Raw genomic sequence first — 26,090 nt, forward strand, 5'->3', positions numbered from 1 at the left:
ACTTATATTGTTGATTGTTATTTAATAACTATTTATAATCAATATAAATAAACCCAAAAAAGGCGTCGTAAACTATTCACCAGAATAGTTTGACTTGCTAGATTTGCCAGGATTACCTCGTCATAACATTCAATAAATATCAACCAACTCCATCTTTCTAATAATTACCGAAACATTTGATTAAGGCAACCCCTCTATAAGGTAGTATAAACAAGAAGGTGTTTTAAGCCATGCATCCGATTAATTTCGACTGACATACAGTTTGAATATAAAAAAGTTCCAATATGGCTAGCTGAACACAATGACAACAAACAAAAACCAACAGCAGTCATTAGTATTCCCAATGTTAATATTGAAAACCTTTTTTTATATTGAAAACACTGTTAACAACAGCCAAAATACGTTGCTATGTTTTCTCTTTGTTTTATCAAATAGACACTCTTTCAAAATAGAACCCTCTACTATACTATATATATGGAGAATATTTTTGTTTATTATAAGAAATAAAAACTATTTGTCGATAAAGGATCCAATAATAAGGCATTATTGCCTACTCAATATACTTCTAATATCGTACCATATCTAATATCTAATAACATTGTACCATCGCATCGATACCATCATCATTATCATCATCATCAATCCAAAGGCGATAGTATCTATTGGGGAGACTATCTACTTCTCAACCAATATGTTGGTACTCCAGCATTTCAGTAATATTTGCAACGGTTGGCTATCGGCCGACTGCTCTGACCTCCATCAAGGTTAGTCCGTTATTTTTCAGGTCGTTTTCTGTCATTTTAATCAAATTTAAAGTGTTTTTGGAGCTGTCTGCCGCCCAAAATAAAATCCTTTGAAATGATCTTCGTACGTACCTTATGGACAATTGATAGAATACTTACATCTATATCAATAGTATTTCCTATCTTTTTGCAGTCCTACCGTAATATGATATTTTGCAATTCGTCCATGTTGGCTCGTCATTAGAAAATAAATTTTATAAAATGCTAGTTGCTTCAGTTGGTAAACCCTGTGGTAGGTCATGATTGAATAGATGTACGAAGAACTTCTTCCATCGTTGAGACGTTCGTCGTTCTTTACAACGAATATTTGATGCTTTACTTTCATGGCTCAATCTCCTGTTTTTGCTACCACATTTGATATTTACTTTCGATGCATCTACTTCCAAATCGCCGGTCATATTATTCCAATAGGTTTCTCTTTCTAGCTTTGTATTTAACCTAATATTTCTATTTAATTTTTGGTATTCATTAAAATCAATTAGTTTTGCTTATTATCGATCTTCCTTCATCTGTAGACATTCATGGAATATTCACAACCGTGGTTTATATTGAGCTGTTGAACAAACACTGGTGGCACACTCAAAAATTGTTCAGATAGTTGCTTCTCTATTTTATCAATATCTGTATTATTTAGGTACTCTAGTGCCTAAATGAATTTACGAATTGTATTCTGAATTTATTTGTTGTTTTGATTTGAAAGTACTTCTAATATTGTCGGTTCCGCAGGTAGCTCCATTTGCGAAAAGATAGTGGTACAGATCCACAATCAGGTCTTGGAATCGGTCTAATAACGTTATGCGTCAAACGAAACCGTAAATTAATCAAAACGTACTTTAACATCACTGAATTAATAACTTATGGATTCCGTCATATCAGTATGTGCTTACTATATTGTAATACCACGTTACTACGTTATAAAGATATTTAATGAAACATCTGGTTCCATAGCCAAACATTCATAAACTTCTCCCAAGCCATTTCTGACTGAGTCTCTATGTGCGTTAATTCTTCAATCAGAGTAAATAGTCAGTGGGACAGAATATCGAGTGTGCTTTTACATTTTACATATAGATATGGTGTCCTGTTTGTACATTTTATAATACAATGCAGAAAATTTTTCTGGGGATAGAATTTTTGCAGTTTTGGTCAATACTGCATTTCTCACCAGCCTTCTGATTACCCATTACTGGCTCATTGGCTGTCCCAGAAGCGCCAGCATTTATTATGATTTTAGCAAGAATATTCTTGTCTTCCATCCCCTCTTTGATCACTACGGCAATGTGACCACGCTCGTCCTTTTACTGTCGGGCTTGAGACCGTACTTGGCAGACTAAAACTATTAGGAGACTATGAAGTTCAGTTGTAGGGATGCTTGGCAATATATAACATAAATAAAATACAAATTTTCCAGGCCAAAGTCTTAAGAGGTATCGTGGATACACCCAGTTAGCTTAGGAATATTTATAAACACTTACACCTTCATATACCAAATAGAAAGCCACTCAACTTGACTCACTCAGAAAATCAAGAGAATTGCTATGAGGCTAGAAGGGAGCCTTCACTCTCACATTAATGTCAAATTGTTACCACTCTTAGATAAAACACGAGCAGAACACTGACTAATAAATCCCTTTGATGCTGTAGTGCAATGAAGTAAATATAACATAAAAATAGCAGTGTTACTTAACACATAAATATTCTTAGACTAGACCGTAAGTTAGGACAAATACGTTCTCCTAGATAACTATAAATCAAAATTAAAAACTATTTTGTTTAAAGATAGAAGAGACGACTTGTTTAACAGCGATACAAAACGACACTGATCATTTAAATCTATTCGAATATAAATCAAACTTCATAGATAGACGTCACAACTCCATTCATTGAATTGAGCATCCCGCCTCGCCTTCGGTTACACAGTTTTCGTAGTCGGATCCGTTAAAAATTTTAACAGTTAAAAGTAACATCCTCCTAAAGAAACGACCACAGGGATGGAGTTAGTCGTTTTCCTGGCTGGAGAGTTTATATTTGTAAGATTATTTTTGAGTATCCCTTTACCATTCGTCCGCTAATTTGTCTTTGTCGATCTAAATCACAATGTTTCTATCCAAATTTTCTTTGGATCCAAAATACTTCCCGAGTTTTAATGACGGCTGAGAAGCTGATCTACTTCAATCTGCCTTTGATTGCACTTCACCCTCAACTCCAAGCTTCTGCTCAAATTCCACTAAAATATACTAGTTCACAGCAACTTCAGTCGAGCTCCAGCAATCGACAGCCCATGGGTATATTCCAAAGTTTAAATGTTACTAAATATAATATTTTATGTCTAGTGGTCTTTGAAAATCTTCAATCTACATTTTGTGACAGCTTCAGATATTTTTGTCTAAGCTTCAGTTGATCACACCTTAAAATGCATCAAGTAGCCGCAGAATGCTTAGAAATCCAACATCAACCTGTGTTCTATGTTCAAAGGAGAGCAGCGTCAGGTATAACATTAGAAATGTTTCACATTATAAAATATTTGTGCTTGTTGAATGCCGGTACAATACGGCACTGAGTATTGAAATCTATTCCAAACTAAATTGAAAATAAACCAAACTACCTATGTCTAGACCTCTCACTATTCATCGCCCGCTTCATCTTCAAATAGTTAGTTTTCGCAGACAGGTCGGCTAAGAGTCACGTAATTTAACATATAAACCTAATTATTCAATTATTGTAAAAGCAGATTATTGATTAATGTTCAATTACTAAAAGGGTCAAGATCCATATCACACCCAATGTCAATGGTGTTAATCTCGAAATAACACTCCAAAAATAAAGGAATAAAACCCCCAATATAAGAATGAAAGAACTATAGATGGATATAGAGAGAATAACTGATACGTAAACCAAAATAGCCTTACAAGAATAACAACAAACGTACTAAAATATAACCGAAAATGTCGGAAGTTCATGGCTCCGTTCGTTCTTATTTTATCGTTCGGCTGTCAGTTTCGTTCACGTCACGACGTGGGAGTAAAAGTAAAATCGGGCAAATCGAAACTAATGAAAATAAAATGCTCTGTCGGATTTTCCGTTTGCAAAAAGCGACGCAAATAACGAAGGAAAAAGCGAGGATAATAAACGGGTATTTCTCCCGGTGTCGAAATTTGTCAGTATTAACAGACCAGGAACGAACCGCTAATAGTAGTGGAAATCCACGACAAATAGTATGAAGCCGTAACTTGAAAGTTTGACGGTGCTACAAGCCGGCCCCTCCTCATTATAAATCAAATTGGTTTAAATACCGCCCTTAACGGGAACGGACCGAATGCTGTTTATTTTCTCGGGTTTAAGAGGGAAGGGGTTCGGACAAACTGCACTATTTTCATTATGTTATTTGTATTATTTTTATTTTCCAGTTCCACCGGATATTTTGGACTATCCGACAAGTGCTGACATGGTGGTCAGAGAAGGAGCGAATGTCAGCTTACGTTGCGCGGCCACTGGGTCTCCGGAACCCTCCATAATGTGGCGAAGAGAAGGTGGAGAATCAATAACATTGCCAAATGGTCATGAAGGTAAGTGAAGGCATTCTTCTAAAAGCAATTTTGAAAAGTTGAACAGCAAATTGTACCACAGTTTTCAGAAGGCCTATTGAGGTTAATATGATTATGTAGTAAATTGAAAACAAAAAGTTCTCACAGGTGGTGAAAATTTCTTTGATACAACAAAATAGACAACACCAAACTTTACCCAAGAAATAGTTTATATTAGTTTACATGATTTTGCAACATCCTCAGGTATATGTCATGCAGCAGTATGCATTGTTTCCCTGTCCATTAAATGGCCTGTTCTAATAGAGTCCTTTGCTCAGTTATAGCTAAGACTAACCCATAATTTTACATACATAGAGCTCCAATAGATCGAGGTTGACTTATATGACTCCTGTGTTTCAGAGCTCGTATCTGTATGGTCTCAATATAATCCAAATACTTTTTGTAAAGAAGTTGTGAAAAATACTTGAGTATATTTCTGAAAATCTAGACTGTCGACAAAATAGGACATGTATATAATTAAAGTTCATTTATGTATTTAAAAAACGATTTGTTAGCTATAATGACTTATAAAATACTTTCTATAGCCAATGTTTCAATATATACATTAATACTCCAGCGATTGGTATAACAAAGTTACTTAAGTACCATTTATATTTTTGTGAACTTAAGTTTTACTATTAGCTTCCCCTACTTTTTTGGTGTAATTCGCAATATGTTCACACTATGTTGCTAATTACCTGCACTAATATGCTTGTTCAGTCTGAATTAGTTTATTCTGCGCATTAAGTTTCTGCATGTATGTTTCTAAGAACTGAAATACAATTTGTAATTGTTTTTGCATCAATATTTTCAATGTCGTGTCATTTTGAACTTGGCGTTTATCATGACATTACTTTCACAAAGAATAAAGAAATACGAATCCTAAAAAAAATCCACAAAGATGCCTAATGTAAAAGAAGTGGGAATCTAAATGAACAATAGGTTATTAAAAGGACTTGCAGTCACTAGTGACTGATGGCTGGATTGATTATGATGAACATTTTTATGTTTATTATTGGCATGGGATTCAGCATGGTTTAGATCACAATTGGACCTGTTAGGCCGCACTGCTATTTGATTTAATGTTCAAAATATTTTGGAAAATAAAACATCAAAAGTTGTATCGAATTCACTACTTCTATACAATGATTATGTTTGTTCTTTGTTTTTACAGTATCGACGTATACCAATTACCAGGTAATATTTCTAATTGAACAAAGAAAACAGAAAGAACATGGCTAAATCATGGCGATATCGTGTAGAAACAAAGATATTGACTTAAAACTATGACTGCGATGTGGCATTGATCTAAATATATAGTAATCACAAGACACTATGTCTAGAGGGTATATTGGGTGCAGTAGAACATCTCATTTAAGCTACAATATGGTATTTACAATTATTGCCTCGTATGACCGAGCGTTGTTATGTATGACAATTTCTGTACATATGCCTCTGGCTTTTGTCGATATTTTTTACAATAATATGTTATTTAAGTTATGTGTTGATGTCGGTAGATATTTACAGTAATAATTTCATTTGATTTTAGTATATGGCAATACACTACTATTCCCTATTTATACCACTATACTTATAGTAAGACTTTATGACCATAAATGTTCCGCTTGAATGTCTATATAGATATCTCTCCTGGACTAACCAATAAATTTTTGCACATAGGATTTCCGTAACAGACCGTTTCATTGTCAATCACGCTACAATGCAGAAAATTCTTCTTTTAACTGACAAGCAGCAAATACAAATATATATATATATATATATAAGCTGCCTGAATGTTATTTGCTAGTTTGAGCTAAGCTTTCGTCGAATAAGTTTTACAATTCGTTGTCTTCTAACTGTTCTGTCCCCCTAGACCGATCTTTGTCACTGACATCAAGATTACCAGTTTCAAGTCTTCGAAAACAAAACCTGCAACTTGGGTAGGATGCAGCATCAGGAAAAAAAAAAAGTAAAGTGAAATTTGGTTCTTTGATTAGCTTGTTTATACACCGAATTACTCAATTAAAATAAATATTAAAATACTAAATTTAAAACTATTTGGTTTGGTTAAAAACTATTAGGTTGTTTAAATGTTGTTTCCATTGATACTTTGAATTTGCATCAATAGATATCGCTGATAAATTAATCTTGACTCATAATAACATACCTGTCAATACACATAGTCACTGTTATAATTTTGAATACCTACTATTTTCAGTAACATAAAAAGCATGTACGAAGATATATTAGAGCTTTGATTGACGTCATAAAAATCCAGCATCACACACGCTACTACAACTTTGTGCAAAATTACCAGGTCAATTTCAATTTCTCTAACGACTGGTACGAATCGATCGACTTTCGTAGCGATTAAAAACATTAAAAGGCAACAATGTCCGGTCTCGGACAGCTTTCGGATCGGAAACGGCGACGACAAAAGTCAAGATAAACAGCTTTTTCCGCGCTCGCAGTTCCGACATGGCTTTTCTTACTATCTCAAATGTAATTTTACAATTTAATTAAGACCGCCTCAGTGCCGAATGAAACGGACGGGGTAGTAAAATGCAACTCGATTCCGTACTGACGTTTCCGTTCGGTACATAAATACAGAGCAGAAAATTAAAATTCACCTCCATATTAACGAGTCTATCTTTCTTTGTAATTCTAAAAATCTGTCACAATCTTTAATCTATTTTTATTTGTTGTTGCCAACGAACTGCCATGCTCGTTTGTTATATGTTATAGTGTGACTATAAAAAAACATGGTTAGCCAAGCTATGTGATGAATGAACAGTTTAGATTAGTTTTAGATTCTATTCTTCTATACCATACTTCCATTGATACATAATTGGAACAACAATAGTATCTGGACAGTGGTTCCAACAAGTTAATACTTAATACCATTAAAATATAATTTATTTTAAATAAAGTTCAGTCTGTAGAATGCCGTTAAAATCATAAGGCTGCTCTTATTTTAATTCATTCTATAAACTCAATCAACTTACTTTTCAAGAAGAAAAAGTGGTTGACGTTCTCCAAAAATGTCGTATTTTAAGCTGTAAAGTCATCGCAGCTGTAATCAAAGCCTTTAAAGGTCCTGGTCATGAACTTTTGGAATTAGGAAACATACAGAATACGCTTGCAGATGCCAAATTATAAAAAACTTCTTTTTCTGGATAACTCTCTCTGCATCTTAAAATATATTAGTGAGTTATTGTTAATTGCATTGTATTAAAAATATTGTAATTCAGACGGGCAGCCACTGGTGCTAATTGCTGGACCGATTATGATGAACATTTCTATGTTATTATTGGAATGGGATTCGGCATGTTTCAGATCACAATTGGACTTGACAGGTGGCGCTGCGAATTGATTTAATGTTTAAAATATTTTCGAAAATAAAATACAATATATAAGTTGATATATATAAGAATAGGTAAGAATATAAAGTTTACTTTCGATAAGAACTAATTAAATGCTTAATGGTTACAGAAATAACACTAATCAGCTATCATTATGAATTTGTGAAGAATCGAATTGTGATAGAATTTGTTTTATTGTCAAAATATATTATCCCTTATATTAAACAAAAAGGTAATATTGGCAAAATACAAATTGTATCGAATTCACCAGTTCTATACACTTATTATGTTTGTTCTTTGTTTACGCAGTATTGACAATCTATTAGGAACCGTCTAAAATCCTTTCGATGTATGCCAAATACCAGGTAATACTTCTAATTAAACAAAGAATATTCTCGTAACAATGCGTTCCAAATAACATTCAAACAACAACAAAAATGTCGTATTTTAAGCTGTAAAGTCATCGTAGCTATAACCAATGCCTTTATAGGTCCTGGTCATGAAGTTTTGGGATTAGAAAACATACAGAATACGTTTACAGATATCAAATTATAACAAACTTCTTTTTCTGAATAACTCTCTCTGCATCTTAAAATATATTAGTGAGTTATTGTTAATTGCATTGTATTAAAGATATTGTTATTCAGATGGGCAGAAACTGGTGCTAATTGCTAGATTGATTATGATGAACATTTCTATGTTATTATTGGAATGGGATTCGGCATGGTTCAGATCACAATTGGACTTGATAGGTGGCGCTGCGAATTAATTTAATGTTTAAAATATTTTCGAAAATAAAATAAAATATATAAGTTGATATATATAAGAATATAAAGTTTACTTTCGATAAGAACTAATTAAATGCTTAATGGTTACAGAAATAACACTAATCAGCTATCATTATGAATTTGTGAAGAATCGAATTGTGATAGAATTTGTTTTATTGTCAAAATATATTATCCCTTATATTAAACAAAAAGGTAATATTGGCAAAATACAAATTGTTCAATTGAATCGAATTCACCAGTTCTATACACTTATTATGTTTGTTCTTTGTTTATGCAGTATTGACAATCTATTAGTAACCGTCTAAAATCCTTTTGATGTATGCCAAATACTAGGTAATATTTCTAATTAAACAAAGAATATTCTCGTAACAATGCGTTCCAAACAACATTCAAACAACAAAAATGTCGTATTTTAAGCTGTAAAGTCATCGTAGGTATAATCAATGCCTTTAAAGATCCTAGTCATGAAGTTTTACAATTAGGAAACATACAGAATTTGCTTTAGCCATCTATTTGAAAGACGTCACGCTTGCATATGTCAGATTATAACAGATTTCTGTTTCTTTTCTCTTTCACAGATACCGTCTTTGGGAAGCGAACAGTGCTGTAGTTTAGCCGACTCGATTTATTTCTCCACTAAATACCACTTTCTTCTACTTAATTACTGATCATAAATCCTGTTCCTGCACTTGCTCTAACTAGATTGCCCTGATATTTACAATAGTAAATGATCCATCAGTTGTCAATACATTTTCGTCATTCAAATATCAACGTCTGCATCAGAGAACATGAGATGGGTCAAGAAATATGTAGCATGATTTTGAATGTATTGTGTTATTATTTATTGTATATATAGTCTTTCTAGCGTCATATTCAACGAAGCTGAGAATGTATCACAACATAATACAACACTGCTGAATCAGTGTAACATGGATTTCTCCATATTAGTTGGTGGTTCGAAGGTTGTAGGAGTACGATGTTACCACTACAATCTGTCGAAACTTTTTAAGTCTACTCATAGAACAGACAACATGATAGAGGTCACGTTGGAACCAAAAGAAAAGTACTGCAGCTCTATTTTGAACCGTTCAGGACAGAACACATTTTTGTGCACATATTTGTACCAACTATTTAAGTTAAATATATCTCTGAACTAATCTGATCTAATTGCTGCATATAAGCATTCAATTCAATAAGGAGTCTTTCAATAAGGAGCAGAGGAACCACGATTCATCATCTCCTTCATATATTAGCTGCTCTTTTTTAAAAAGTTTTTTTCTTGTTTTATTCTCATGCTATTTTTATCTTCTATCAGTTCTTTGCAGTGCCCAGATAGCAATGCTTTATGTTAAATAGGACATATAACGTCATACAGGAGTATAACTTAAACCAAAAAGTAGTTTCATAATTTTAATCTTCTTATGATATGAATTTTGTCCAAGGTCATCTGGAAAGCCACTTTTATAAAGCCATGCTTTCAGAAAAATCACTTCAACCATTTTCCTATCACAAATTGACTTTAATTATAAGAATTTTTAAAAACCCAGAAATATTCTGTAAAAATGTTTTGTTCAATGAACTTATTGAGTTGTATCTATCGAGTGTGTTCTAGGTTATTTTGATGTTAGAAGTATATTAGCTGTATACTATCTAGCTATCTATCAGCCTTGTTGATTTAAACAATGAGAAATAAGCGCCAAACGCTTCATTTAACGATACAGATTGATATAGATTTAAATCGCTCTTTATTTCTAGTTTCGGTTGTATATATCATTTTATTGTATTACTTGCGTTAGTTCTTCTTTTGTCAAATAGGCCTATTGCTGCCGTATATGGTGATACATTATATTGAACAGGATGACCTGTTCTTTAATGATTATTGTTATCGTTATTATCGATGCTCAAAACTAATTCCTTTTATGGAGATGCGCCAGATTCTCATTACCATCTTCTTTCAGATTGCCAAAATGCCCTGGAATGATACTTTTTGATGCTCCACAATTTCTTTTATAATTATTTCCACACTGTTTATACTACTCTTTTAAATGACATCTTTCTATATACAGAAATATTTTCAAAAATAATTTATCAATCTTTGTACAAGATCGTCACTTCACTAACAACCCGTAAATGTATGTGTTCTCATGTGTTTTCTTCCATGATGAAATATAAAAAATAGACATTTTTTAAAAGTTATCAACCACTACTTCATAATAAAATCCAATAACAATTCCCCGCTAATTAAAATAAAATAAAAACGAAGGGCCGACATAGAATTTTAATTTAGCGCACTTTCCTGATCTAAAGTTGACTGCGCTCATGAAATATGAAAAAATGAACGTTAATTCTCCTCTTGTGCAAAAAACTCTCTTGTCCGTATTATTAACATCGCCGCTTTCGAAGCGCTTTGTGCCCCAGATTTTAATAAAAATCCGACGGCGCTTTGTACAATTAAGTGTTATTAGCGATGTCTTGTCCCTTTTTTTCGTGATCATCGTGGAGGAAGGTACGAGCAGACTTTGGCGCGGTAAGAATCTTATCTTACTTATAAAAATTTATCTAAAAATTATTATAAATGGTGTCGAAAACTTCCTGACTGCTCAGATATAAATTATAATGTTGCTAATTCATCATGAATACTTCTTTTCGATCCCATCAATTGTCGGGAAATACAGTTTCTCGATATATCTAGATACTTTGAAATGTTTCATTTACGTTTTCAACGACTTGCTATGGAGGGCGACGTTCATCTTTAACATCGATATTTCCGGAATGAAAACGAGCAAACCAATTCTGATACTGGCGTCTGCGCCCAGCTTTCTTACTTTTAATGAAGAAAAAGATCAAAATATAACAAAAATTCTCTGAAATGTCAATTCTAAAAGCGCAACAACTTTTAAATAGATAAGCGAAAATGAATATCCTACATTTATATCTAGAATGTTCTATACACTATTACATTATATACTTAATAGTATGGCTTTATTTTTTTACTATTATCTACAGATAATTAGAATTAGTATGACAAAGATAAATATACTTCCATAACTGGGTGAGATTACATTTGGCCACTATTACAGTTATAGGAGGACCATCATGGCTACTAAGCAGACTTTTCTCACCGTATTTATACGCAACTGCTTGACACTTAACACCAAATACATTAAAAACCAGCGAGAAAAGGCATACCACGTCCAATATCATTCTTCTAATAATTGTTATACCCTTCACCTAGGAAGTTGAATTTGCCACAAAAATGCATAACAAAGTTATTCGTTCATCATTAGTCAATCTAATTACATATTTAGATCTACTTTTCAACTAGGTATTGGTTATTGCATTTTGATGGAGTACAATTTAAGGAAAGAATTTACCTTAAGAATCACCTTTAAAATACTTTGAGTTAATTGTTATTGAGTTTTCTAAATCTGAAAATGGCAGCAATATCTTTTAAAATATGTTTGCCTTAGTTATATATATTTTTCTTAATATTAACAGTTCGTCTGCGGATTTCATGCCTTATTAGCGATTAGAAGCTGCAGTGCCAATCGAAGAGACCATCTGCAGTTTTGCCCCTTCGATGGCATTTGCCAGCTAATATTTTTAAGTGACGGGATCGAGACATTTTTGGAGGATTTAGTATATTAAGTTTGCGCTTTTGCTTCCCAGAATGAAGTTCTCCCCATCAAACTACCCATTTGAAAGTTGCTATTAGTCCAGGGTATACCATATGTTAAATTTTAGAGTGTTAGCAGAACGAAACAAAGATTTAGAAGCTTTTAAGAAGGAGGGATAATTGGCATATCCTTTTTGATCATAAAAGGTTTTCCCTCAATAATTTTATGAAAAGTTTGTGGAAGAACATCACACTTTTATTAAGAACATCTCTAAGGCCATATACATATTCAAAAATATCATCAAGGTAATGCGCTAAATATGTAACCAATACAAATAGTATTGGACATAAAACCGCTTATGTGTCACCACACGTTAACTTAGCTCATACTCTACATTAATGGAATTAACACGTTATTATTAATATTCAGTTCAATTTAATATACCATACACTAAAAACTGCTAAAAGTGAATCTATATTCACCGAGATCTACCGATATTCATAGAATAATTTAAATGAGAAGTAGTTATCAAAATTAAATATAAAGACATTGAAATTACTGCTTAAACTAATATTTAATAGATTGAAAGTAGTGAAAAAATACATCTTTGCAATTCGAAACATAAGCACTTATAGTTTCTTGTGCACTCACCAAACTTGGCGCTTTCATATTATCTAAAAAAGCACAGTATCATCTAGTTAATACATATATACGTATAAGTACTAGCGTTGGGAACTATCGACTAAAAACAGTCAAAGCAGTAGAAAGTCCCAAAACCGTGATAGTCAAAAAAATGTACGACTTGCTTGGACCAGTTAATTTTAAAAGCGTTTATATTTTCCAACGATAGTATAAGCGAAACGGAGATGTATATATAGTTCTTCATGTACTAACTCTAAAAAAGAAAATGGGAAAAACACTTACCGAAAACTATTCACATGCAATTAATAATTTCATTTTAAAGGAAGTAATAACAACCCCACAAATGTTTCATCGTATTGTAATTTGTTAATTACTATTTTTAAATAACATACTATAAGAAATATGGATAATAAAATAGAACTTAAACAAGACCTAAACTAAAGATTTACAATAACCATTAATACAAAATAAATATGATACATATACCTAATCATAGAAAAAACTAATCCATGATAATTAAAAATGATCGCACAATAACTACTATAGCTTTTTTAAATAAAACTTCTGCTTTTCTCCCGTGATGAGATTTCTTCGGTTGTTAATAATTTGGTCAGATTTTGAAAGAAATTATTCCCAGGGTATAGAAGTAGAATATTTTATATTTAACTGATATAAATCAAGTAATATCATTTTATGAGCATGCCAAAAATCTAATGAGTTTTTAAACACCCAATAAGTTCATTGCAGTTACCCTTTCTTTATCCAAATGTCTTCAGATGAAATACATTCTTCGTCAGTATTTCTGTCTCAAATTTCGAGTTGTAGTATTGAATTTGTATTTCTTGAAGTTAGAATGAAACTTATTTCTTTTGTGATAATGTCTTGTATCGCCTTAGCATTATTTATAATATTAAATGCTTATTCTTTAAACCGAGGATTGCAGATAACAGAAGTTGAGGATTATCTTTCAAAATATTCTCAAACAATAGAACGTTTAGCTGAATGCAACATTCTACTGAAAAGTTATAAAATAATAAAAATATATAGTAAAAAAAGTTTGTCTGCCTTAGCTGCTGATAAAATAAATCTGAACTAAAAAGCGTCGCGATCCTCATTATTTTCTTAAAATTGAGATAGTTAGATCGAAAGCAAAAAGTCAATAAAAAAATTACCTATTATTATCACAAAACAGTCAAAAGTTTTTTTAATTCAAAATACTGCTATGTTAATATGCAATATATTGTTATTTACAAACTACTAAAACTATATAAGCCTAAATTTGGTATATTTTTGTCAACGTCGCGGCTAGGACGACAGCCGAAATGTTAAAAATTGGCCAAATTAAACTAGTAGAACCGAAAATAGTAATTAAAAGCGCACGACTGAAACAGTCGATAGTAAATAGTAGTAAAATCAATCAGCCCGAAAATAGAGACTGAAAATAGTAGACAACTGAAACAGGCATTAATAAAATGTAGTAAAATCAGTCGAACCTAAAATAACGACTGAAACAGTCGATAGTAAAAACTAGTTAATTAGTAAACAGTCGAAAGTTCCCAACGCTAATAAACACTTAAAGCAAAATCTGGTTTATAAGTTGGGTATTAAAATGTTAAACGGTCATTCAAAATAAATCAAAATAAAACCAAAACTACAATTATTTAAATACCATCATAAATAAATGACAAAAACCTTCTAAACATAAATAAACGTAACTCCTTAATCAATTACACTATAACGAATATATCATAAATTAATCTTCTAATAGGATTTAGTTGGCCGTGATATATACGTTTCATTTGTTTTTTCCGTCGAGCGAAAAATAAAAAATGGGAATACCGTTATCACCGTGAAGGATTGTTTTTTTTTTCAAGCCAGCTTGAAAATAAGCTCGTATATCGTCTTTCGGGCGTAATTAATAAATAGGGCGACAAAAACTTGAAGAACTATCCGGCCATAATTTGTAGGAAGGCTCACGCATAGACGCCCACGCGAACCCTTTAACTGTTAACGTATTATCTTATTATCTGACGTCCCTTTTTTCCATTTAACCCCGGAAAAAGATAAATTACGGTTGTTCGCGATAAATTTGGACTGGAATACTCGGAGAAAGCGAGGCGGTACAGTTCGCCGAATAGTTTAATAGCGCCGTAATTATTGTACACACATGCGCCGTGTTCGTTGCAATATTTATTAAGGGTAAAATTTCTTATTTAACGGCTTTGTTGATGATGATTGATAGTCGTTCGGGTGACAAGAATATTCAGTTATGAACGCAAACTAGCGCGTAGACAGATTAGTATAATATAATATATAGTACGTCCAAGGACTATACGGTGTTGCGAATTTTAGACGCAGATTATTTACACTAGCATCCAAGCTCTTTTGTTTTCAACAATGATATGTTGATGATAACTGAACTGAATCAATTCAAAAATTATAAATTATTTTAAACTTTCGACTTGCCTTTAATGTACCAAATCCAATGTCTAATTATTTCAGTAACAGCAACTTTAATAATGTGGAAACTACACACAAGCTGACAGGAACAAACTGACCGTTATAACTACCTGTGGACGAACACTTAACTCTAATATATGCACTGTCTTAAGGGGAATATTTATTCAAAATTGATTGTTCAATTCGTCAGCCATATCATTTCCAGTATCTTCTCTTATTTATTAATTTTTCGTCAGTTCCTCATTTATGTTATGAAATCGGTTCTTTTTTTTTTGTTAAAAATATGTTCTTCTTTTCTTATTATACTCAGTGACAGAATCACTGGTATGTGGTCTTAACTCAGGTTAACGTTTTCTTCGACTAACATATAGTTGGAAATTTCTAACTATTAAAAAATCTATTAGGTCTGGGGTTTCCTCTTGATCAGTCAGCGTATAAATTGGTTTTCTAGTTCAAATGTAACTGCATCTCAGCTCAGCAGCTGCTTTATGAAGTTCATTTGCTTTAGTTGGCGTCATTGTAGATCCCCATCTTGTATTTTTTGCATTGAAATCACCACCAATTATAAATTTTCCCAGGTTCGTTAGAAAATTAGAATAGTTTTTTTCTTAGTTTTATCTAGAAGAGGGGGGGTACTAATGTAAACCTGTATCTGCTTGTTTTAACAATTATTGTTGTTACCTGATTTTCTGCTAAAGTGATCTCGGATTCTACAGGAGGTGCAGCCTCTTGCGCTGTTAGCTGAAAGTATGGTGTGATAAAAAAGTGTTAAAAAGGATTCCGTTGTCAAGTAGTTTTCAGATATTAAACAAATATCTATTTTTGCAATTCTAGGAATAGTTGTAGGTCAGCTGGATTCCATTGTCGTTCCAAATTTCAATTCTTAAGTCTTTAGAAAAAAGAAGAAAGTATTTTTCATTTCTATTTCTTGAGGCCACAGGCTTATTGTCTGAATTTTTCAGAGAAAGATTAAATCGTTTTCACCTGTCTGTCCAACAGTGCTATGCGTTTTAACATTGTTGGTTCCTTCTTCCTCCTTTGTTTCTTTGTTATTTTGGTTATCTCATCATTGGCTTGGTCATCTCATCATTGACTTAGTTATATATTTTGAATTCTTTATTTCCAGTCACTATTATTCTTCTATTCACTACTATTCAGTCTTCATTGATTCTTCTTCTTCTTCTTCATCTAGAAACCAAAAATGGTTTCTGTCCATATCGCTTTATGTCCATATACTAACACAAACAATGATAATGACTTCTTGTTGGCTATAATAGGCTTGGACAAGTTAAGTTACTTAAGTGCTACTATTCAAATAGTTCTTAACTAGTTTCTTGAATTATGGATGACATAAGCGTTACGAAGCTTGAATGGATCTCACCGTAAACTTATAGTTTCATAGATTGATATAGTTCCTAAAGAAGCTAGAGCAACTCACTTGGAATGCCTTTATCGATGCAGTATGATTGAACCGAAGCCGATTAAACAAATGTGGGTTTTGAGTATGCTAATTGAAACTTTGTCTCAAACTTTAAATGCTTTTTTGCAGAAGCTGCTATATTATATCATCGATATGATATATTAAGTTCTTCTAAAAATAATTTACTTAAAATTTACTAACAGTATTGTGTAGAGAGCCCCCCTACCTGTACACATGGATGTTGAATTTGTTACTATTTTAAAGAAATTTGAAAATAGTGGTCAATAATAGGGGCAAATTAATTTTTTCGGACCGTTCACGGGTTTTTTTCTTTCTTTCCAAACTCCTGCCTATAGAGACGTTTTACTAAACAAACCGTTTTTATTTCAGGATACCCAGTTTCAGTGATTTCGTTTAGATATAAAAAATAGCTATATATTTTCCTCTAAAACTTTTTGAAAAACGAAATCTTTTTCGATTCAGTGTTAACCTCCCCAATTACCTCAAAAGTGTATCCTCTAGCAGATTTTTGAATTCTGCTGATTCTACATTGTAAATATCTAATTTTTATGAAACAGTTCTTAGTTTTATAACATAAGGGACATCCACTCACTTACTTTCTCACATTACTTTCTCTATTTGGTATAAGAAGGTTTTGCAAGTTACTAAACGCATTCCTGCAACTCATTCCGCATATCAACTATATAAGTTATAACATAATATGAAAGGGTTTAGAAAACAAAAACTTTTTTGAATTAACTTGAAAATATTATTTTATTTAACGGAAAGAAGGGTTTTTATCTACTAAAAAACAAACTCCTCTCTCATACTCTTATCATTCAGGTAGTTTGTAAAAGAGATGGCAGGATAGTCAGGCCCATATTATATAAAATATATTCATGATATATAATCATATTAAGCATTTCTGTTGAATATTTAATATCTATATTCCAACAGGTGTTAATCCAAATAGGTCCAATCACTAAAACTCTAAAGGACTAGCTCGGTTAAAATCTCATCTCTTTTTAAGAAACAAAATTACATCTTTAAATTCAGAATTTTTCCTGTTTCATTTTATGGAATCACCCATCTTGATCCTTTAACAACGTCACAACCTATCCGTCAGTTTTAATCAGTTAGCTATCATTATTATATCGTATCTATATAGATATTTTTAATGATGTTCCTTATTATATGTAATTATAAAACAATATACGAAATGAGTATCGTCAAACGTAAATATTTAACAATTATAATTATATATAATTAAACCGAATTTAACAGGAATCAGCTAAATGTCACAAATTACGTAGTATAGATTTACACATTATAGATAATAGGATTCTAACAATCTAACAAGCTTGCTTGAGGGCTACACAAGTAGCTACACAAGTACCGTGGCTTATAAAAAATAAATTGAATAAAATAATTGAAATTTTAGATTTCAGGAAAATTTTGTTGCCTCGTTTAAACATCTTAAGTTCAAATAAGCAAAACAAATTAATCAGAAAATTACTGTACGAATATATTTATTTCTTGAATATATTTAGCAACAATGTTTTAACTTTAAGCATATTGGGATGACCTATTTATAACAGTAAAATTAAAATATATACCGAAAAATTAACATCGGAAGGACAAAAACTGGAGCTGAACACGAACAAAGAGAAAAAACATATATGAAACCAATAATTAGAGAGTATCGTCTAGTTTAAGTCAAAAGAATCAAGGCATCAACAAATAGAGATCGAAACCGATTTGTCCTATTTTTGGAAAAAAATAATATAATACCCCAATAAGGCCTAGTTATAATGTGCATGTATTAGTGCAGATAAAAATGACTATGCCGATACAACTTGAAGAAATATTAGAAGTGAAATAAATGAAAGAAAATATTAAGAAAGAGAGTAAAACGAACACAATAAAAACGAACTATAATTAAGGCAAGGATATAGAAATAGATAGAGTAGGAAAAATAAAACAGGTTTTAATAACCGACTAAAATTGTGTAACAAATATATTACAAAATAGATGAGAACAGGAAAAACAACAAAAACACCAATATTTGAAAAGGTACACGAAATTAGACATGATATTTTTTTGAAATAGGAATAGAAGACGAGAGTGAACTGTAAAAATATGATTTTTATTATATTTCAAAATATGTTTTTATGCCATCCTAAGGTCTCTCTGAAACCCGGTCCTCGACATTAAGTCATTTGACTGGCGAGTGACCAACTTAAAGGCCACACCAAAAGATGTGCCATTTTACCCACCCTAGTTGACATGACTGAGATACTATTGCGTGGATTTTCTTGTTGACTTTTAATTATGACATAAATTTTAAACATAAATTTACGACCATGCCCCGGAGGGATTCGAAACCGCGACTATCGTAGAACTTTCCTATTGCCTGAACCATCAATATGAATTTTAGATATAAAGAAAAACTAGACACAGGAAAATATGAAGAAAAGTCTGTCGAAATATAAAATGGAAAATGAACGAAGACTACCCCATTGTATAGAATCTGCAGCCTCTAATGAAAGAGTTTAGAAGCAGCTATATTCCCTTCAATGGCAAGTCATTAACTAATTTTACACTAGCAATATTTCCTGAGTAAAAATCTAGCTTAGAAAATAAAAATAGCTCACCAGAGCATAACATATATATAGCAAAATGTATTTCCTGCACCCACTCTATCCACATTATTTAGCTTCCTCTAATTTATGTTTGTTGTCATATACCATAAATATAAAAAAGGCCAGAAAGACCATTTCATTCATAAAATACTTAGGCAATAGAAAACCTGTAAGCATATTCTGATAATATATTATATAATACTATGTAGATTTAATATACTTAAAACCATAAGATTTGTTATCGAGCAACAAAACTCATCGAACAACGAAGTACATTAAAACCGATAAACTTTAAATTATCTTAATTATAATACTGAAATTACTGGAACCAACTTCCAATGCGCCAGCAAAAAATTAACAAAATCTGTAAAATTTTTAATGATCCATATAAAGCGTTATCAAAAAATTAAAAACTTCTAAGTTGAGTAAGTGATGGGCCCGAATTTTAATTTCGACGAAATTCGTGGCTTTACGAGCGCAGGACTGCAACTGTTCGAAATGGGGCATGATTCCCGATGTTGGGGGCAGGGGATCACCGTTGGGGTGGTGTCGGAATTTTTAAATTTGGATTTTTCAGTTTTGCACGGATTCGTTAGCGAGACATTCGGCACAATCGAAGTACTAATTGGTCCTTTGACTTTTATTTGGGTACACCGTATGGAGAGCCGTTTTATGGAATGTTCATTTATCGGGTTTATGGAACATAATCAATGCTGTTTTCTTTTTTTTTCCTCGTGCTGTAGCTGAAACAGAATGAGATAATTGTACAAAAATACGACATATATAGTCTATTCAAAGTTTTTTTGTATATACGTCGTCAAGATGATTAATGTGTTACCTGCCGCAATTTATAAATTCCTTTTAAAATCAGATAATATTTTCCTTCTCATTGTATTCTATTTGAAATGAGACACAACGATGTTTCATTAGTTCGAACGTTGATTAGTTATCAGACGTATGCAAAATTCTTGAAAGTAATAGTGATAAGAAGTTATAACTCTAACCAATAAACTATTGTGGCTGTGTAATTTACTCTAGTTTTTTGATGTATTGTAATGTTAAAATAAAATATATTCAATAACATTTTCGTTCAATTATTTTATTTAGATTAGAATTATTTTGTATGTTAACACCAAACTGAACTAAAACTCAGAGTTGATGCAGCAACATTGTGACGTTTTGACGTCACAATTTAGATGACGTATGTACAAAATAACTTTAAATAGATTATATGTTGTATCACGCGACTGTTAGGGTTCTGGCTTCGAATACTGTATGGCGAAGACGAAGCAAAGTGGCTATTTTAAAACTTATTAGTTGTTATTAGTGAGATGTGTAGACACTCACGCTTACTTTAGAATAGCTTTAAAACCTCAGTGTTGTTATCTGTCGCCATTCAACAAATCGCCAAAACATTTTTTGCTATTTTGTGCAGTTCACATATCATAACTGGGGCAATCCGCAGATTTCCAAGGAAATTATAACGTTGTTCTCGTTTTAATTAATTTAATCAGCAGGAATTCAATTAATTATCAAGGACATAAGATAGTTTGGTGTGGATAGTTGATATTGCAGTTATATAGTTAAGTGGAGTTCGGACAATTGTATCGCAACTGAAGCTGTAAGGTCACAGATGTGTTGAAGGTGCCTAAAGACCCCTAACTATAAACTCTTATAATTGTAAAACATAACATTCGAGCTGAATAACATTCCAGTCCATGGATTTCAGGCACGAACATAACAGCTCAGGATAGAAGGCCACCAAAGGTCAAAGTTTTTGATGGCCAACATAGATTACCAAAATTTTGACAAAGGCTTGTAGCTGGAGGTGTACGGCCACTAAAGACGAATTGCAGTATTTCAGTTTCTCAATCGCATAACATTGGAATTTGGACTAACAGAAACTTTTCCATATCAAATATATCATGAAAACTCGGGTAAAAATAGTGAGAAGAATTATAAGGTCTCCAAAAGTCAACAAGCTGGCAAAGGCACTGGCGATATCCACAAATGAATTTACATCAATTATAAACTGTCCAATTAGGATACGGGGAACAAAAACCATGTATATACCTTTGGTCATTTCCTTACAAGTGAGGTGTTACACAACTGTTAGTATCCTGGCCACGATATCGACTTCTGGTTATTCTCCTTTGCGTTCTTGCTTCCCATACACTTACTTTATCTGTCTCTTATTCTCCATATGCTTTAAGTGTCCCCACAAACTAAATTATCTCTAGTTCTAAATCTGACTCAATATTGAATTAGTTTCTTATTTATTTACTTATTCTGCCAATCTTTGTTATAAGTCTGATTCTCCTGAGATATTTTATTTGTAATGCTTCTATATTGTTTTTATCACTTCTTGACAATACCCACTTCTCACAACTCAAGTGTTAGGAATGTGTTGTGTATTGGTTTGTGCATTTTAATTGTCCATTTACCTAATAATACTTTTTGTTTATGAATATACTCTCATCATCTGCATCATTTTCTGTAAAACTTTTAGAAATTATTTCTTCGTTAAAATTTTCAGTAAAGTTTGGTTCTGTAAGTTGCTGAAGTATTGATAGTTCTTAGTATAACCGTAAGATGTACCTAGAAGTATTACAATTTTAAAATACATCGATAATATACCTTAAAAGATTGTTTTAAAATATTTTATGATTTTCTTATTATCTAAGACGTTGCGGTATTTTTACAAGAGACATATTCTTTCTTTGAACTAGAACAAACATGTTGAAAGGAAACATCTTCTAAATTATAGGTGACTAGAAATCTTGAAAAATAATTTCAAATGATTATTTCCGAATATTGGTTATTTGAAACAGCAATCAACAAACGTGAGTACCAAGATACACTATATTGTTCAATACGAACAACTAAATATCAATAAAAATATAAAAAGATTCAGAACTAAACAAAGAACATTGATGAGTTATATGGATTAGTCCAGATCTTGGTCCTTGCTTGTTACTGAATAAAGGAAATCATATTTATTTTTTGAATTTTTATTCATATTTATTCTGATAATACATATTGAACTTATTATTAGACTTTATAATTACAATCTAGACAATCTGCTAAGTAGCGAGTTCAAAGAGTGTTAGTATATGAATATGATATATAATTTTAACTACTCGGAATTGTGATTGCTCATGAACCAAAATAAATAACCCGCCAAGGACAACAACAACCACAACAGTGGATGAGCTTAACAGTTCTATTTTCACGTAACAGTAGAACTAGCCAATACAAACGTTATTTCGTAAAAAGGAAACCCCAACATATAACAAAACAAACGTAACAATCTTCTAGTGAGTTTTAACCAATTTATTTTGCCACTTTCTATAGCTTCAATTTTAATTCAAACTATCTCACGTCTAGTTGCAATTATGTGAACTAGTATAGTGCTCTATTATCGTGTTTTAAGCAATTTTAATATTTGACTAAGAATTTTTATATTTCTCGTCATCTTAGTTTGGCTTTGAATAGACCATTCGTTACGTTGGAATTTCGACAAAATTAAACTTTTACGAACCAAGATAATGATATGACAACGAACGCAAGTTTTCGAAATGGCACATAATCCAGAGTGCAATTTTAAAATTCACATTTTTCATATGAATGTAGAGCAGTCAGCACGAGGAGAATTATAACAAATACGTTAGGGACATATTCCTACGATGAATATATCAAAATTTAGTAATATATTCTTAAATTAATATAATTAATAATGATTTTAATCTATTTCGGCGCTACATAGAGCGTTTATTTTATACCGATTATAAAATAATTGTTTATATTATATTTTATTAACACTACTGGGTTTGAAGATTGTTTAAACATTTTTATGAATTCATCAAGATAGATTAAGGTGTCACCAAGGAATACTATGTACTATTGATATAATATGTACTATTTACTATTTGAGTACTATGTGTTTTTAGCCGCTGTACACCTTACGATATTTATCTCAGTTGTGTAATTGATTTAAAAAGCTTCAGTATTCATATCGCATATGTTTTCAGTTGAAGAAGCTGTATTGCCATTATTACTTTTATTCAATATGAATTGTCCATCTAAATATTAATAGCAATCATTATTTTTTTAAATATTGAACTTCGAATTAGCCGTGTTCTTTTACAATAATATATTATAATTTACCCGGATTGTGGCAGAAAATCCTTAGTTTCTCGACAAGTTAACTAATTAATTATTAACTAAACCTCTTATTGATATTATAAGAAACTTAATGAATATTTCTTTCTGTATATTTGGTTATTTCTGACATCTCAAGAGACATACAGAATCAACCTTAACTTCTTATCCTGAGTCACTCTAGGTTTACATATACCATAACCATATCTGCCACCCTTACAGGAAAACCTGAGCGTACCATATGCAAAGTCTGATACACATGATATACAAGGATTTTCTGTGAGACCGGTAGTTTAATTGTTTAACACAGGAGAGGGAACAATGCCCTCCATACGCCATGGTTTCTAATCTGACGGCCTTAGACAACGGAAGAAACAAATGTTTTTAATATATATTCTGCTACTTAGTAATCTATTCCTTTGAAACAATTATCTAATATGCTTTTTTTGAATTTTCATCGGTAATTATATCTTTAGCTGAATTGTGGACCCACTGATTTTCTATCTAGGAATCTTGATGCCCGATCTGGTATAATATTTATCTTGAGACGAAAGCAATCATAGACCACCCACTCCCTGCAGTTCAGAAGCTTTTAGTTAATGTGTTGGTGTATTTTGTCTTAATAGTTCTTGCTCTATGATACAATTTTTTCGATCACTATTCGCAGATCCAAAAAATGGATGCATGTTTTGATGTAATAATGGGTCTACATTCCATCGAAAACTCTTTAGACCATCGACGATGTAATTCACCCAAGGATTTCAGCTATTTTTATAGCAAATTGTAGCTCATCACCTTATTAATATATAACGTTAGGTATTCATTATTTTCTGCATTCCCTGCATATGCGTGGGTATACGCATCAAACTTTTTAATTAAATTGTTTCCAGTCTCAGTTTCCATTCCCCTTAAGGATTTGTTGCCCCAATATCCCCAAATCCAACAGGTTCAAGACTGTTATTAACCTTCGTCCTGTGTTTTAACTTTTCCCCCTGACCTCGAAAAAAATCCGATCGAGGCGATCGGACCGGAATACCAAAAACTGTGCGGTCTCGTCGAGCATGTCGCCGACACTAAAACCTTAATTTTATTTTCCGCGAGAGGGCGCTGGCGATGTCGCGCGCGTCTTTGTCGTTTGCGGGTCAGGGGTGAGGGCGAGGGAGGAGGCTGGATGGAAACCGCTTGTTCCGCGACCGAAAAAAGCCCGAAACGTGTTTCGCTTATTTTATTAGGGATGTTTTTTAGATTGAGGGCGGTCGGCGGGAGGGGGGTTGTTTTTTCTCCGGTTGCCGTCGGCGTCTTCCCCTTTGATCATTACGGTGGCGGCAAAAAAAGGAGTGAAAAATCCGCAGGTTACTTTCATTGGATTATGGGTTTATTACCCGAGTTTCCGAGGTGGCGTTTTTGCGATTGTCATTTGTTTTATGCCTCGATTAACGAGGGTCAGAAATAACGTTTCCCCCTGTCATTTTTAGGGACTTACTTTTTTTCACGTCGTCGCACTATATTACTCGTTGTTTTAGGTCCATGATTAAGGTTTTGCTTTCGATAAGGTCGATAAGTCGATTCTGCATATTGTTCTTTGCTTTTCCGATACGTTTCTCCTTTCAAACTCTTTTGTTACCTTTATATTTTCGTGTGAAATAATTCAGTGAATGAATTAATTCAACATTTCATACTGTACATCAGCTAGCTGGTACGTGCTCACATTTTATCGGATTATATTCAAATTTTCATAGGAAGGAAAGAGAATTGAAACTAGAATAAGCCTCCGAAACCTAATCAATTCTTGCGAATATCTTATTTGATTAATTTATATTTATCATCAACGTCAATGAATCAATATATTAAGATTTCTCACTATAAAATTCCATTGGGAAGCACATATTACAGGAAGCAGGAAACATCTCGATACCATCTCCAAAAGACGATTTCAGTTTGAAGCGATTTTCTTCAACATATTGAAACCGTCTACTAACCAAGTCATACTGAATCGATCCGAACAAGTAGTAGTCACAAGGCGCAGAGATGATTTCGCTTGGTGCGACAGAACATCCTATTCGATTTGCAACACTATATACTTCACAACTTTTGCAACTCACTTTTGTTCAGTTTACATCAGTAAACAACTGCAGCAACAATTTCGTTCGGTTTAAACAGTTCATAATTTACTACACCTTGCTGGTGTACAGAAAAACGTTATGGCCATAAATACCCCGCTTCTTTATTCAGATGAGAATAACTTTCCTAGATTAACTCCTCTGACTTTTTACCCTTTTGTGCTTGATACCTATAGTAATATCATAAGTCACAATACACCACAATTTTTTTTTCTTTTTTAGCCTCTCAAAGAGTGAAACCACGATGATGAAATGTTTGGAAATGGCATTTTCTGTCAATTCGGGTGCCAGCCACTTTTCATCCTATTGGATCATTTAAAAAAAAGAACTATTAGGCAACTAGTTCTTCTAAAACCTCTTGCATAATTTAAGCTAGGCTTTCGTCCTATAATTCTAACAATTCATTGCCATCAAGCTTTTTTCTACCTCCAGATAATTCCTTGACATTGACGTCAAAACCTCTACGACATCAAAAACAACTAGATAATTAG

The 26,090-nt window shown here is 32.5% G+C and overlaps 1 protein-coding gene across 1 annotated transcript in view; it reads left to right on the forward strand.

The window, feature by feature from the left end:
• Positions 1 to 26,090, forward strand: part of LOC143200269 (neurotrimin) — a 339,465-nt gene that overhangs the window by 258,941 nt on the left and 54,434 nt on the right. Inside the window, exon 4 of the mRNA XM_076410706.1 lies at positions 4,211 to 4,369. Coding sequence (XP_076266821.1) covers positions 4,211 to 4,369 — 159 coding nt within the window. The remainder of the gene's footprint in view (positions 1 to 4,210; positions 4,370 to 26,090) is intronic.

Source organism: Rhynchophorus ferrugineus, unplaced genomic scaffold (assembly GCF_030347505.1).
Source record: "Rhynchophorus ferrugineus isolate W39M unplaced genomic scaffold, kcgeb_rfMv2 rfM1, whole genome shotgun sequence".
NCBI lineage: Eukaryota > Metazoa > Arthropoda > Insecta > Coleoptera > Curculionidae > Rhynchophorus > Rhynchophorus ferrugineus.